General features: G+C 44.0%; 1 protein-coding gene across 1 annotated transcript; it reads left to right on the plus strand.

The window, feature by feature from the left end:
* The first annotated feature begins 8,227 nt into the window (after positions 1-8,227).
* Positions 8,228-10,996, plus strand: RLN3 (relaxin 3). Its single transcript, XM_019746169.2, has 2 exons — positions 8,228-8,484; positions 10,231-10,996. Exons 1-2 carry the CDS (start codon positions 8,295-8,297, stop codon positions 10,458-10,460), a joined length of 420 nt encoding a protein of 139 aa, XP_019601728.1. The 5' UTR covers positions 8,228-8,294; the 3' UTR covers positions 10,461-10,996.
* Positions 10,997-11,004: the final 8 nt, after the last annotated feature.

Raw genomic sequence — 11,004 nt, forward strand, 5'->3', positions numbered from 1 at the left:
GGGAAATTGGATGGAACATAGGTGTCCATTCCTAGTAACTAGAAAAATGTAATAAGAAGGTTGCATAATACAGAATACTATGGCAGCTAATGGTGAAAGCTCTTAAATGTAGTGCTGATGGGGTGAATTGCAGACACTATAGCATTTTAAAATAAGGCACCCTTGTTCCTGACCCAAGTGGCAAGATCAAGAGGTTGCCATGGAGTTTTGCTAAAAGGGAGGGGGAAAAAAAGAAATAAATTTTAAAAAACTATCCCTTAATGTGCCAGCGAGTAATAACAAACTAAGAATCTGACACTTTGTGCATTGCAATGCAAACAAGACGTCCTTCTGGTATGCTGGTAATTCATCACAAAGCTGATGCATTTCTGCTTATTATACATGAGGTTCAGTGAATGATTAGCAGGCTGGTTCTTTGAACAAACTTTTCAAATTATGTACACAGTAGGATAAAAGAAAAACTATATATTCTGCAGTGTAAACCTTCTTAGCCTTTTTGTTTTTTGACGCACCTGAATGTATTAACTATATATATATATATGTTTGCTTTATAAACACTGCAGATATAACCATGGATAAAATGAAATGTAATGTCAGGGGACACTCACTCAAACAGGTTTTGGGAAACACGTTGCAAGCAGGGGTTTAATGAGTTAACATAACCATGGAAATCTATTCCTGTAAGTACTGCATCATCATGCTGAAAGGAAGGGTTGGAAAAGAAAGGAATAAACTGAAATTTACAAATAAAAATAACAAAAATCTGAGAGACAGTTCTCTAAATACTTGGGCTTTTAGAGAAAATGCATGGGGAACACGAACATGAACATGCGTCAACTTATCCTACCCCCCACTCCCACTGTTGAAAAAAGCTGAAGGAAATAATAAATACTTTGACCCTCTTAAACAACACAATGTATCACAGAGCTAAAAGGATACAGATGTCATTGTGCCCATTGCAGCATACTCCCATAAGCATATAAAGTAAACGTATAAACATACAAAATGATACATCCTGTTCTTCAAGAATATCTACCTGATCACACAGCAAATGCCTTAGAGATGCTGGCAATGGTTTGGGAAAGGCAAAGAACTGGGGATCTGGGGTGACGGGGTGTGGGAATGAAATCGATGAGGGCTTTGCTTGGGTTGATGAAGGTATTACAGAGTTTTGGGAGAGATGGGGTTGGGTGAGACCTGGGTTCACTGCCATTTGGGGGACAGATATCACATTGCAAAAGGCTGAGGGTCAACTGGGAGGTGAGGAATGAAGACAGTGAGACAGGCGGGACATATTTGGGTCAGGAAAGCAGATTCTAAATGTGCAATGTCCAATATGGTAGCCATTACTCCTTTGTGGCTATTTTGGAAGGAGAGGGATGCCTTTTATTTCTTTTTCTTGCCTAATTTCTCTGGCTAAGACTTCCAATACTATGTTGAATAAAAGTTGTGAAAGCGGGCATTCTTTTTTTTTTTTTTTACAATCTTTTTTTTTTTTTTTAAAGATTTTATTGGGGAAAGGGAACAGGACTTTATTGGGGAACAGTGTGTACTTCCAGGACTTTTTCCCAAGTCAAGTTGTTGTCCTTTCAATCTTAGTTGTGGAGGGTGCCGTTCAGCTTCAAGTTGTGTCCTTTCAGTCTTAGTTGTGGAGGGCGCAGCTCAGCTCCAGGTCTAGTTGCCGTTGCTAGTTGCAGGGGGCGCTGCCCACCATCCCCTGCAGGAGTCAAACCGGCAACCTGGTGGTTGAGAGGATGCACTCCAACCAACTGAGCCATCTGGGAGCTCAGCTGCAGCTCAGCTCAAGGTGCCGTGTTCAATCTTAGTTGCAGGGCAGCTCAGCTCAAGGTGCCGTGTTCACTCTTAGTTGCAGGGGCGGAGCCCACCATCCCTTGCGGGACTCGAGGTGTTGAACTGGCAACCTTGTGGTTGAGAGCCCACTGGCCCATGTGGGAATCGAACCAGCAGCCTTCGGAGTTAGGAGCATGGAGCTCTAACCGCCTGAGCCACTGGGCCGGCCTGAAAGCGGGCATTCTTGTCTTGTTCCTGACTTTAGATGAAAAGCTTTTAGCATTTCACTGTTGAGTGTATATTGACTGTGAGCTTGTCATTTATGGCCTTTATTATGTTGAGGTATGTTCCCTGTGAATACAGTTTGTTGAGAGATTTTTATCATGAAAGAATGTTGAATTTTATTAAGTGCTTTTCCTGCATCTATTGAGATGATCATATGATTTTTATCCTTCATTTTATTAATGTGGTGTATCACATTGATTTGTGGATGTTGAACCATCCTTGCATCCCTGGGATAAGTCCCATTTGTGGTGTACGATCCTTTTAATGTGCTATTGAATTTGGTTCGGTAATATTTCATTGAGGATTTTTTCATCTATGTTGATCAGGGATATTGACCTATAATTTTCCATGTGGCTATTAAAACTAAAAGTAACTAAAGTAAAATACAATGAGCAATTCAATTCCTCATTTGCACTGGACACAATTATTAGGTTGGTGCAAAAGTAATTGCGGTTTAAAAGGTTGGGTAAAAAATGCAAAAAATGCAATTACTTTTGCACCAACCTAATAAAACAACCTCATGTAGCTAGTGGCTGCCATATTGGAAAGCACAAATATAGAACATTCCTGTCATCAGAGACAGTTCTATTGGCCAGTGTTACTCTAAGCCAACACTAGGAAGACATTTCGGAGACTCAGGAAAATTTGAAGATGTCTTTGGTGTAAGACGATATGGAAGATTGATTGTTTTAGGTTTTGTTAGGTGTGAAAATAGTTTTGTGATTATGTAGGAAAATGTCCTTATTTTTCAGACATGCATGCTCTAGTCATTAGAGATGAAAACTATGTTAATAAAGTTGAAATGAGATAGTGTGGTGACAATGCCTAGCACAAAAGCAGGCATGTATCAAATCCTCAATAAATGTTCATGGTCATTAATTCAAAAGTTTAGAGAAATTACAAATAATTTGGGGAAAATATTTACAACTCATTTCATAACCAGATGGCAAATCTGCTTAATATATGAAGAACTCCTAGAAATCAAGAAGAAAAAGATCCACAACCCCAAAGAATAAGGAGCAAGAAAGGTGACCAGAGAGGAAAAAGAAAACCATAAATAGCTCTCAAGCACATGGAAATATGCTCCGTCTTGCTTGTGGTGAAGGAAGTGCAAATTTTCTTTACTATAAATACCATTTTTTCACCTGTCATGCTGGCAAAGTCCAAAGGTTGATGCACACTGTGTTGGTGAGACTCTAGAGAAACAGGACTCTAATTCATTGCTGGAAGGAGTGTGAATCTAACCCCCAAGGAGAGAATTTTGGCAATATCTGTAAAAATTACAAATGCACATAGTCTTCAAGCCAGAAATCTCACTGCGGTGTTAGCCTAAGAACAAACAGATGAAAAATATCGGTCTCTGGGAGTGAAATTAACTATGGGGCATTCACCCAGCAGAACACTACACAGCTGTAGAAAAATAACAAGCGTGCACAAAGGGAGTTTGGCAAGGGGAGATCTCTAGCATTTGTTTAGTGAAAAAAAAAATAGACAAGGTGAAGAAGATTGTTGTGTAAAACATGCTATCTTGAACGGATATTCTAACTCGTGCTACAACATGGATGAACCATGAAGCATATGCTAAGTGCAAGAAGCTATACAAGGACAAACGCTGTATGATTCTACTTATATCAAGTACTTGGAACAGGCAAATCCATAGAGACAGAAAGGAGAATGGTGGTTACCAGGAGCTGGAAGCGGGGAGGATATGGGGACACAGTTTGTTTGTGAAGATAAAGAAGTTCTGGAGATGGGTGGTGGGATGGTTGTACGACAACGTGAATGTACTAGTGCCTCTGAAATGGGCACTCAAAAATGGCTAAAATGGTATGTTTCATGTTATGTCTAATTTACTACCACCACAACAAAAATTTTAATGCTACCTTTAATATAAAAGAAGGGGGGGGCAGATAAGAACCTGTATTTATATTTGTTTGTAAATGTGTTTGGAAAGATACTCAGGAAATCAAGAGAAGTCGGCTACCCGAGGGGGAAAGGAGGACAACTGAGACTTGGGAGAGAGGTTCTGCAGTGTAAACCTTCTTAGCCTTTTTGTTTTTTGATGCACCTGAATGTATTAACTATTCAAACAAAAAATCAGTTAAAAAGATTGGAGAGAGGAGTTTTATTTGGGGTTGGTAAGATTTGGGTGCATTTTTATGCGCACCAAAATAACAATGATAATGAAATAATAATAATATGGGTAGCATATAACATTTCCTAACACTTATGTATTAGCTTTCTATGGCTGCTGTAACAGATTGCCATAAACCAGGTGGCTTACAGAAATGGAAATTTATTCTTTCACCATGCTTGAGGCCAGAAGTTCAAAATGAAGATGTCAGCAGGGCCACGCTCCCTCCAAAAGCTCTAGGGGAGGATACTTTCTTGTCTCTTCCAGCTTCTGGCAGCTTCAGGCATGACTTGGCTTTTTTGGCCACTCAGCTCGAATCTCTGCCTGTCTTCATATGGCTTTGTCACTTCTTTCTACAATCTTCAACACTTGTCATTGACTTTAGGGTTGACCCAGATAATCTAGGATTATCTCATCTCAAAGTCCTTAACTATATGTGCCAAAACGCTTTTTCCAAGTAAGATCACGTTCACAGATCCCAGGGGTTAGGACATGGACCTCTCCTTCTGCAGGGCACCATTCAATCCACTGCATTTACTGTGTGCTATGCAGGACACTAAACACTTTACATAATCTCACCGAAGTCCCCAGACGGCCTGGTGAAGTAGATCTACCCAGTTGGGCTCAAAACTTTGATTCTGTGTGAGGCACAAAAGGGGCTTCTTGTTCTGGGCTGGTCAGTTAAAGTTGGATAGTCAGGCAGCAAAAATGCCCTGGCATTCTTGTTCTTTGCCAGCCCCTGTGCCAGGCATTGGGGATACAGATGAAAGGGAAAAAGGTGCGTCCTTGGGGAGTTGCTGGGAGAAAAGACAGAGAGAGAGAGCATATTATTCATAAGCCCTTTCAAAGTAGTGCAGTCAGACATGACTCTTGCCTTCTGGAGCACTGCCCTTGGCCCGAGGCATCCACAGGGGACAACCAAGGCCAGGAGTTTGTCATGAAGAAAAGGACAAAGGAATAAAGTTCCAATCCAAAGGGAATATGTCAAGTACAAATAACAGTTAAGCAGAACTTACTGCGTGCCACAGACTGTTGTATGAATTTGACATACTCATTGAATCCTCCCTGTTTTACAGGTGAGGAAACCAAGGCACAGAGAGGTTAAATGACTTGCCCAAGGTCACACAGCAGGAAAGAGACAGAGATGGGATTCAAACCCAACTCTGCCCATCATCGGAGGTTCTATTTTTGTTTTTTAAAATTGAGGTGAAATTGCTATAAAATAAAATTAACCATGTTAAAGTGAGCAATTCGGTGGCATTAAGTATTTCACAGTGTTATGCAACCATCACTTTTGTCTAGTTCCAAAATGTTTTCATCACCCCAAAGGAAAAGCCAGTTGCAATTATTCCCCACTCCTCCTTCCTCTGAAGCCCTGGCAACCACTAATCTGCTTTCTGTCTCTATAGATTTGCTGTTCTGGACATTTCGTATCAATGGAATCATACAATATGTGACATTTTATGTCTGGCTTCTTTCACTCAGTGTAATGTTTTCGAGGTTCACCCACAATGTAACATGTATCAGCCCTTCATTCTTTTTTATGATTGAGTAATATTCCATTGTATGAATGGACCATATTTTGTTTATCCATTCATCCTGTGATGGACATTTGTTTTGTTTTTCTGATTTTTGGCCATTTTGAATAGTGCTGCTATGAACATGTGTGTGCACATGATGTACGTGTAACATTTTAAATGGTTAATTTTATTTTATATGAATTTTACCTCAACATTAAAAAAAAGCAATGCTATTAGCTGAGAGGGCCAAGAAGCAACAACATAACCCCTCACCCCCACCCCCAATAGCAATGAGCACACCCAGCATCCAGACGTTGCTTTCCCAATGCCATTCTCCAATAAAGGGAACCTAGATTCCTTGAGAAAATGGCTGATTCTAGGTGAGGAAAACACAAGATGAGCCTGGAACATCTTGTGGTGCTAGAAGGTAAGGAAGTGGAAGAAAAGAAAAAACAAACTCAAAGAAACAGACAAAAAAATGTCAAAAGAACAGTGCCTGCAATAAAATGTTTACAGCAGGGGTCAAGTGAAAGTGGCCAAAGATGGAACAATTTGGGCAACAAAATAACAATAGTACTGGATTGTAACCCAAGGACCAACATAACTATTCATGAGTCCATATGGGTATAAAGAAATGATTGAATAAACAAATCGATGGAGATGGAAATCTTCCTTACAGAAGAATTCCAAATAATAAATAATAATAAATGTAGAAGGAGTGAAATAAATGGGTAATTCCTGATAAACACCACAATAATAGTTTCCACACACATGATCCACCAGTGAATGTAAAAGCAATGGGTGAATTTTAATGGGAAACAGGAGCTTTGAAGAGGCTCCATGTACCTCACCCAAGTACTTATCAATTTTTTGTGTTTTTGTCATAGTTTTCACATAAGTCCACCAATTCTTCCATATTCCTTTTCCCAGATGATGGAGCTTCATGGCCCTGCTCTGGGTGGAGGCTGAGAATATTCTCTTTCTGGACTTGAGTGGTGGTTACAGAAATGTGTTCTATTTGTGAAAATTCTTCCAGGTATCCACTTATGACCTGTGCATTTTTCTGTGTGTGAAATAAAAAGTATAATTTGTTAGAATGAAAAAAGGAAAGAAAAGAAAGAACAGACTCAGCTCTCTGTTTTAGAGAGGCACATGTTGGTGTTAAAACTAATGAAAAGCAGAGAAATGATCAAGGCTAAAGTCAGGATGGCGGTTACCTCTGGAGGAAGTGAGGGATTGTGACCAGGGAGGATATGGGGTGAGGGGACCATCTGTGGCGCTGACACTGTCCTGGTTCCTGATCTGAGTGATGATGACCCAGTACCCTGTTTAAAATGATGTTTCAAATTGCACATGTTCATTTTTCATCTTTCAGTGGTATCCTGGAGCCAGCTATACTGACTCGTTAGAACGGATTTTTAACTTTTCAGGAATTGGGGAACATCACGCTGACATCACAGGGGTAGCTTGAAATGGGCCAGAAACCGACAACTGCTACAAATCAGTTTTTTTCTGGAGAGGCCATTATTAAACATTTCCCAGCTTGTCACATCTCCTCTATGTATAGGGTATCAAACACTTTATTAGTTGTAATTGTGGAAAAATACATACAACATAAATTTTACCATCTTAACCATTTTTATGTGCTCAGTTCAGTGGCATTAAGTATATTCACATTGTTGTACACCATCCCCACCACGCAGCTCCAGAATTCTTTTCATCTTGCAAAAACTGAAGCTCTGTCTCCATATATAATCCTTAAAAATTTCCCTCAAAGACCATGGATTCTAGAGCCAAATGGCTCTGTTCCAATTCCCTCTTCACCCTCATTTATTAGCCAACCTTGGGCACCTTATGTTTCCTCTCTGTGCCTCGGTTTACTCATCTGTACTGTGGGAATAGTCTTAGACCTAATCTCCTAGTCCAGTGGCTCTCAAAAGTGTGGTTTCTAGACCAGCAGCATCAGCATGGCCTGGAAATTTGTTGCACCTGCAGATTCTCAGACACTCTGCACGTGAGCCCAGCAATCTGGGTTTTAACAAGCCCTCCAGGAGATTCTGAGGCTTATCCTAGGTCATCAGCAGGATTAAATAGATTACACAAATATAAAAATGTTTAGAGCAGTGTTTGGCTCCACAGCCCTTACTGTGTAAGGGCTCACTACAATTGTTATTGTTATAGCGGAGGTCCAGGACCCCAGCCCTGGGAAGTGTATGGGGTCTGGCTGCACCCTCTCTCTCCCTGTCTGGTAGGCATCTGGGTTCCTGGTCTCTGCTGAATTAAATTCTTGCCACTCTCTGTTGAAGATGACAGTGAGCCAGCCACGTCATCCTATCCCTGGCGAAAGGTTATCACTTAATTGGGGAAACGGGAAAGGTCGGGGTAGGGGGGAGTATGCCTGCTTCCCCTCTGCTGGAAGAGATAAAGGAGGTCATTTGGTTCCTCCACGACAGGAGGGGGGAAGCCAGGATGTATAAATGGGGACCAGGAGGCAACAGAGGCACCGACCCTTGGGAAACTGCCTTGCTGTGCCCACTCTCACATCCCAGGCATCCCTGTCCATCATGGCCAAACGTCCACTGCTGCTGCTGCTAGCCATGTGGACACTGGCTGGGGGGCTATGGCTGGGGGCCGAGGCCCGGGCAGCACCCTACGGTGTGAAGCTTTGCGGGCGGGAATTCATCCGGGCGGTCATCTTCACCTGCGGAGGCTCCCGATGGAGGCGATCAGACATCCTGGCTCACGAAGCAACGGGTGAGGCTAGAGAGGTAGTGTGTGGGGGGCGGGGCAGGGACGGGGCATGGGATGGACCCAAGGAGCCAGGGACAGAAATGAAACCAGGGGCCAGGTCAGGTGAGTCCCTGCCCTACAACCTGCAGATGGGGAGACTGGCCCATCCTGGAAGCTGTGCCATTTGGCCCAGCTGTAAAGCTAGGATGGGGGGCGGGGTGCAAGCCAACTCCACTGGCTAAAAGTCAGAGGACAGACTAATATTTCTGGGGCACCTGTGTGGGGACACTGCAGTTTCCAGGCTCTCAGCCTCACGTGGAAAGGTGCTGGCTTAGGTAGTAAATGGCCATCAACTGTGATTGCCATCAGCTGTGGTTAGTTGGCCGTCAGCTGTAACCAGTGAGCCATTGGCCACTAATATAACTGCCGTGGCTATGCTAGCAGAAAAAAATGGGGGCTAGCAAGAAGACGGTGGCTGAGCCTGCAAGCGGTGCAGTGAGGGTTGCGAATGGTGTGGCTCCTGCTGCCTATGTCTCCAACCCAGCTGCCAGTGAGAATATAGTGGTATGACTCCCTTACCTATGGCTCCGTGAGTGTTCCTTTTTGGCCTCACCATGTCCTGCCTTCTTATGCGGGGAGCGGGAGCTGAGACTCCGCATGCCATCCTGCGTGACAACCTGCTACGTGCCCAGCCCTGCACTGAGCAAGGCTGCTGCTTACACCATGCCAGGGAGGACACCATTCAGAGGCTATCACTGCAGTGCTTTCCAACCTCTTGGGGAAGGAAGTATGGGGGTGCAGTGTGTCCAAGGCCAGGTTTGACCACCTAGTGGATGATCCTCCTGGCAAGTTGCTTTACTTTCTGAGCCCCTTTATCTGCAAATGGGAGGCATAGTCCCTGCATCTCACCAGTTTGTTCAGTGGCAAAAATTAGTCAAAACAGATAAGGACACAGTCCAAGCTGGGTAGGGGGCTCAGTCTGGGCTCAAGTGGGGAGCAGGGGGCCTAGTTTCCTAAAGGGCAGAGGCCTGGCAAAAAAAATAGTTGATGCTGATGACGATGGTGGTATGAATGTGGACCTAGAAGATACACTGCCTGGGTTCCAATAGCAGGTCTACAACTCAATAGCTGGGTGTTCTTGTGCAGTTACTCTACTGAGTCAGGCCTCAGTGTTCCTCTCTGGAAAATGGGGTCGTAATAGTAGTGCCCACCTCATGGGATTCTCATTGAGAAGCATAAAGGAATTCATCCACGAAAGCCCTTCAAACAGTGTCTGGCACACAGCGCTCAATAAATGCTCAATGTTATTTTGAGTGATTTACATGTGCTAGACAGTTCTACAGTTTTTTAAATGGGTATTAATTAAGTCTTCTACTCTGTATAAAACCCTAGACAGTAGGAGTTATTATTTTCCTTACTTTGCAGACAAGGAAACTGAGGCTCAGAGAAGTAAAATCACTTGATCAGGATTATAATTCAGAGAAGCTGGATTAGTGTTTAGTTAGTCTGGCTCCCAAACACATGTTCTTAACCATCAGGTCCTCCATAAGCACGGAGTAAGGGAAAATAAGTGATAGGAGAGGAAAGTCAAGCTCAGTGTGGTTGAATAATCTGCCCACCAAAGCTGGAATCCAGGCCTCAGTGGAATCAAAAGCTTTAACCACAAGGCTGTGTAACATGAACAGAAAAGTAGCTAAACCAACCAGAAGCCAGAACTCTGGGTGTGACAGAAGCTGAGCCCCAAGCACTAACTCTTTTCATCTTTTGCAGGGGACGCCTTCCCAGATGCAGACCCAGATGCAGACAGCGAGTTGGATGAGGCAGTGGCCTCCAGCGAGTGGCTGGCCCTGACCAAGTTCCCCCAGGCATTCTATGGTGGCCGCCCTGGCTGGCAGGGAACTCCAGGAGCTCTCCGGGGCGGTCGCGATGTCCTGGCTGGCCTCTCCAGCAACTGCTGCAAGTGGGGTTGCAGCAAGAGTGAAATCAGCAGCCTCTGCTAGACTGGAAGCCTGGTGGCCAGGGGCATGCTGGGCACCTGTCTGACCCTTCGTACATTCACTCGTCAGCGAGTCACGGAGGCCAGGCGCTAGGGACTCGACACAGTCCCCTCCAACAATCCTGACCTTAGACCAGCCTATCTTGACCCTGAGCAAGCTGTACCCTACTTGGCAAAACGGGCACCCCTGATCCTAACTTCTCCCAGGCCCATATCACGCCTTTGTTTGAATTATACTGTCCCCTGTGCTACGGTGCCCCTACTCTACGCAAACTAGCTATACTGCGGCCCTTGCCCAAACTGTGACTCTCTCCCTCCCCAACTGTGGCCACTGTCCCCTGGCCAGCCCAAATGATGCTCTTGCTCCAGCCCAGCCTTCCTCTGCCTTCCAGTCCTCTCCCTCCAGCCCCACCTGCTGGGATTCTAAGGCTGTGGATCCCAGGGTTGGTGGCAGGACCCCTAGGTTCTCTTTATAGCCTGGGGTGGGCGGCTGGATACGGGGAGGGTTCAGAACCTTCCCTGACTCCAATAATAAAAGTTCCAAAGGA

The sequence above is a fragment of the Rhinolophus sinicus genome, linkage group LG07, assembly GCF_036562045.2.
Source record: "Rhinolophus sinicus isolate RSC01 linkage group LG07, ASM3656204v1, whole genome shotgun sequence".
Classification (NCBI taxonomy): Eukaryota; Metazoa; Chordata; class Mammalia; order Chiroptera; family Rhinolophidae; genus Rhinolophus; species Rhinolophus sinicus.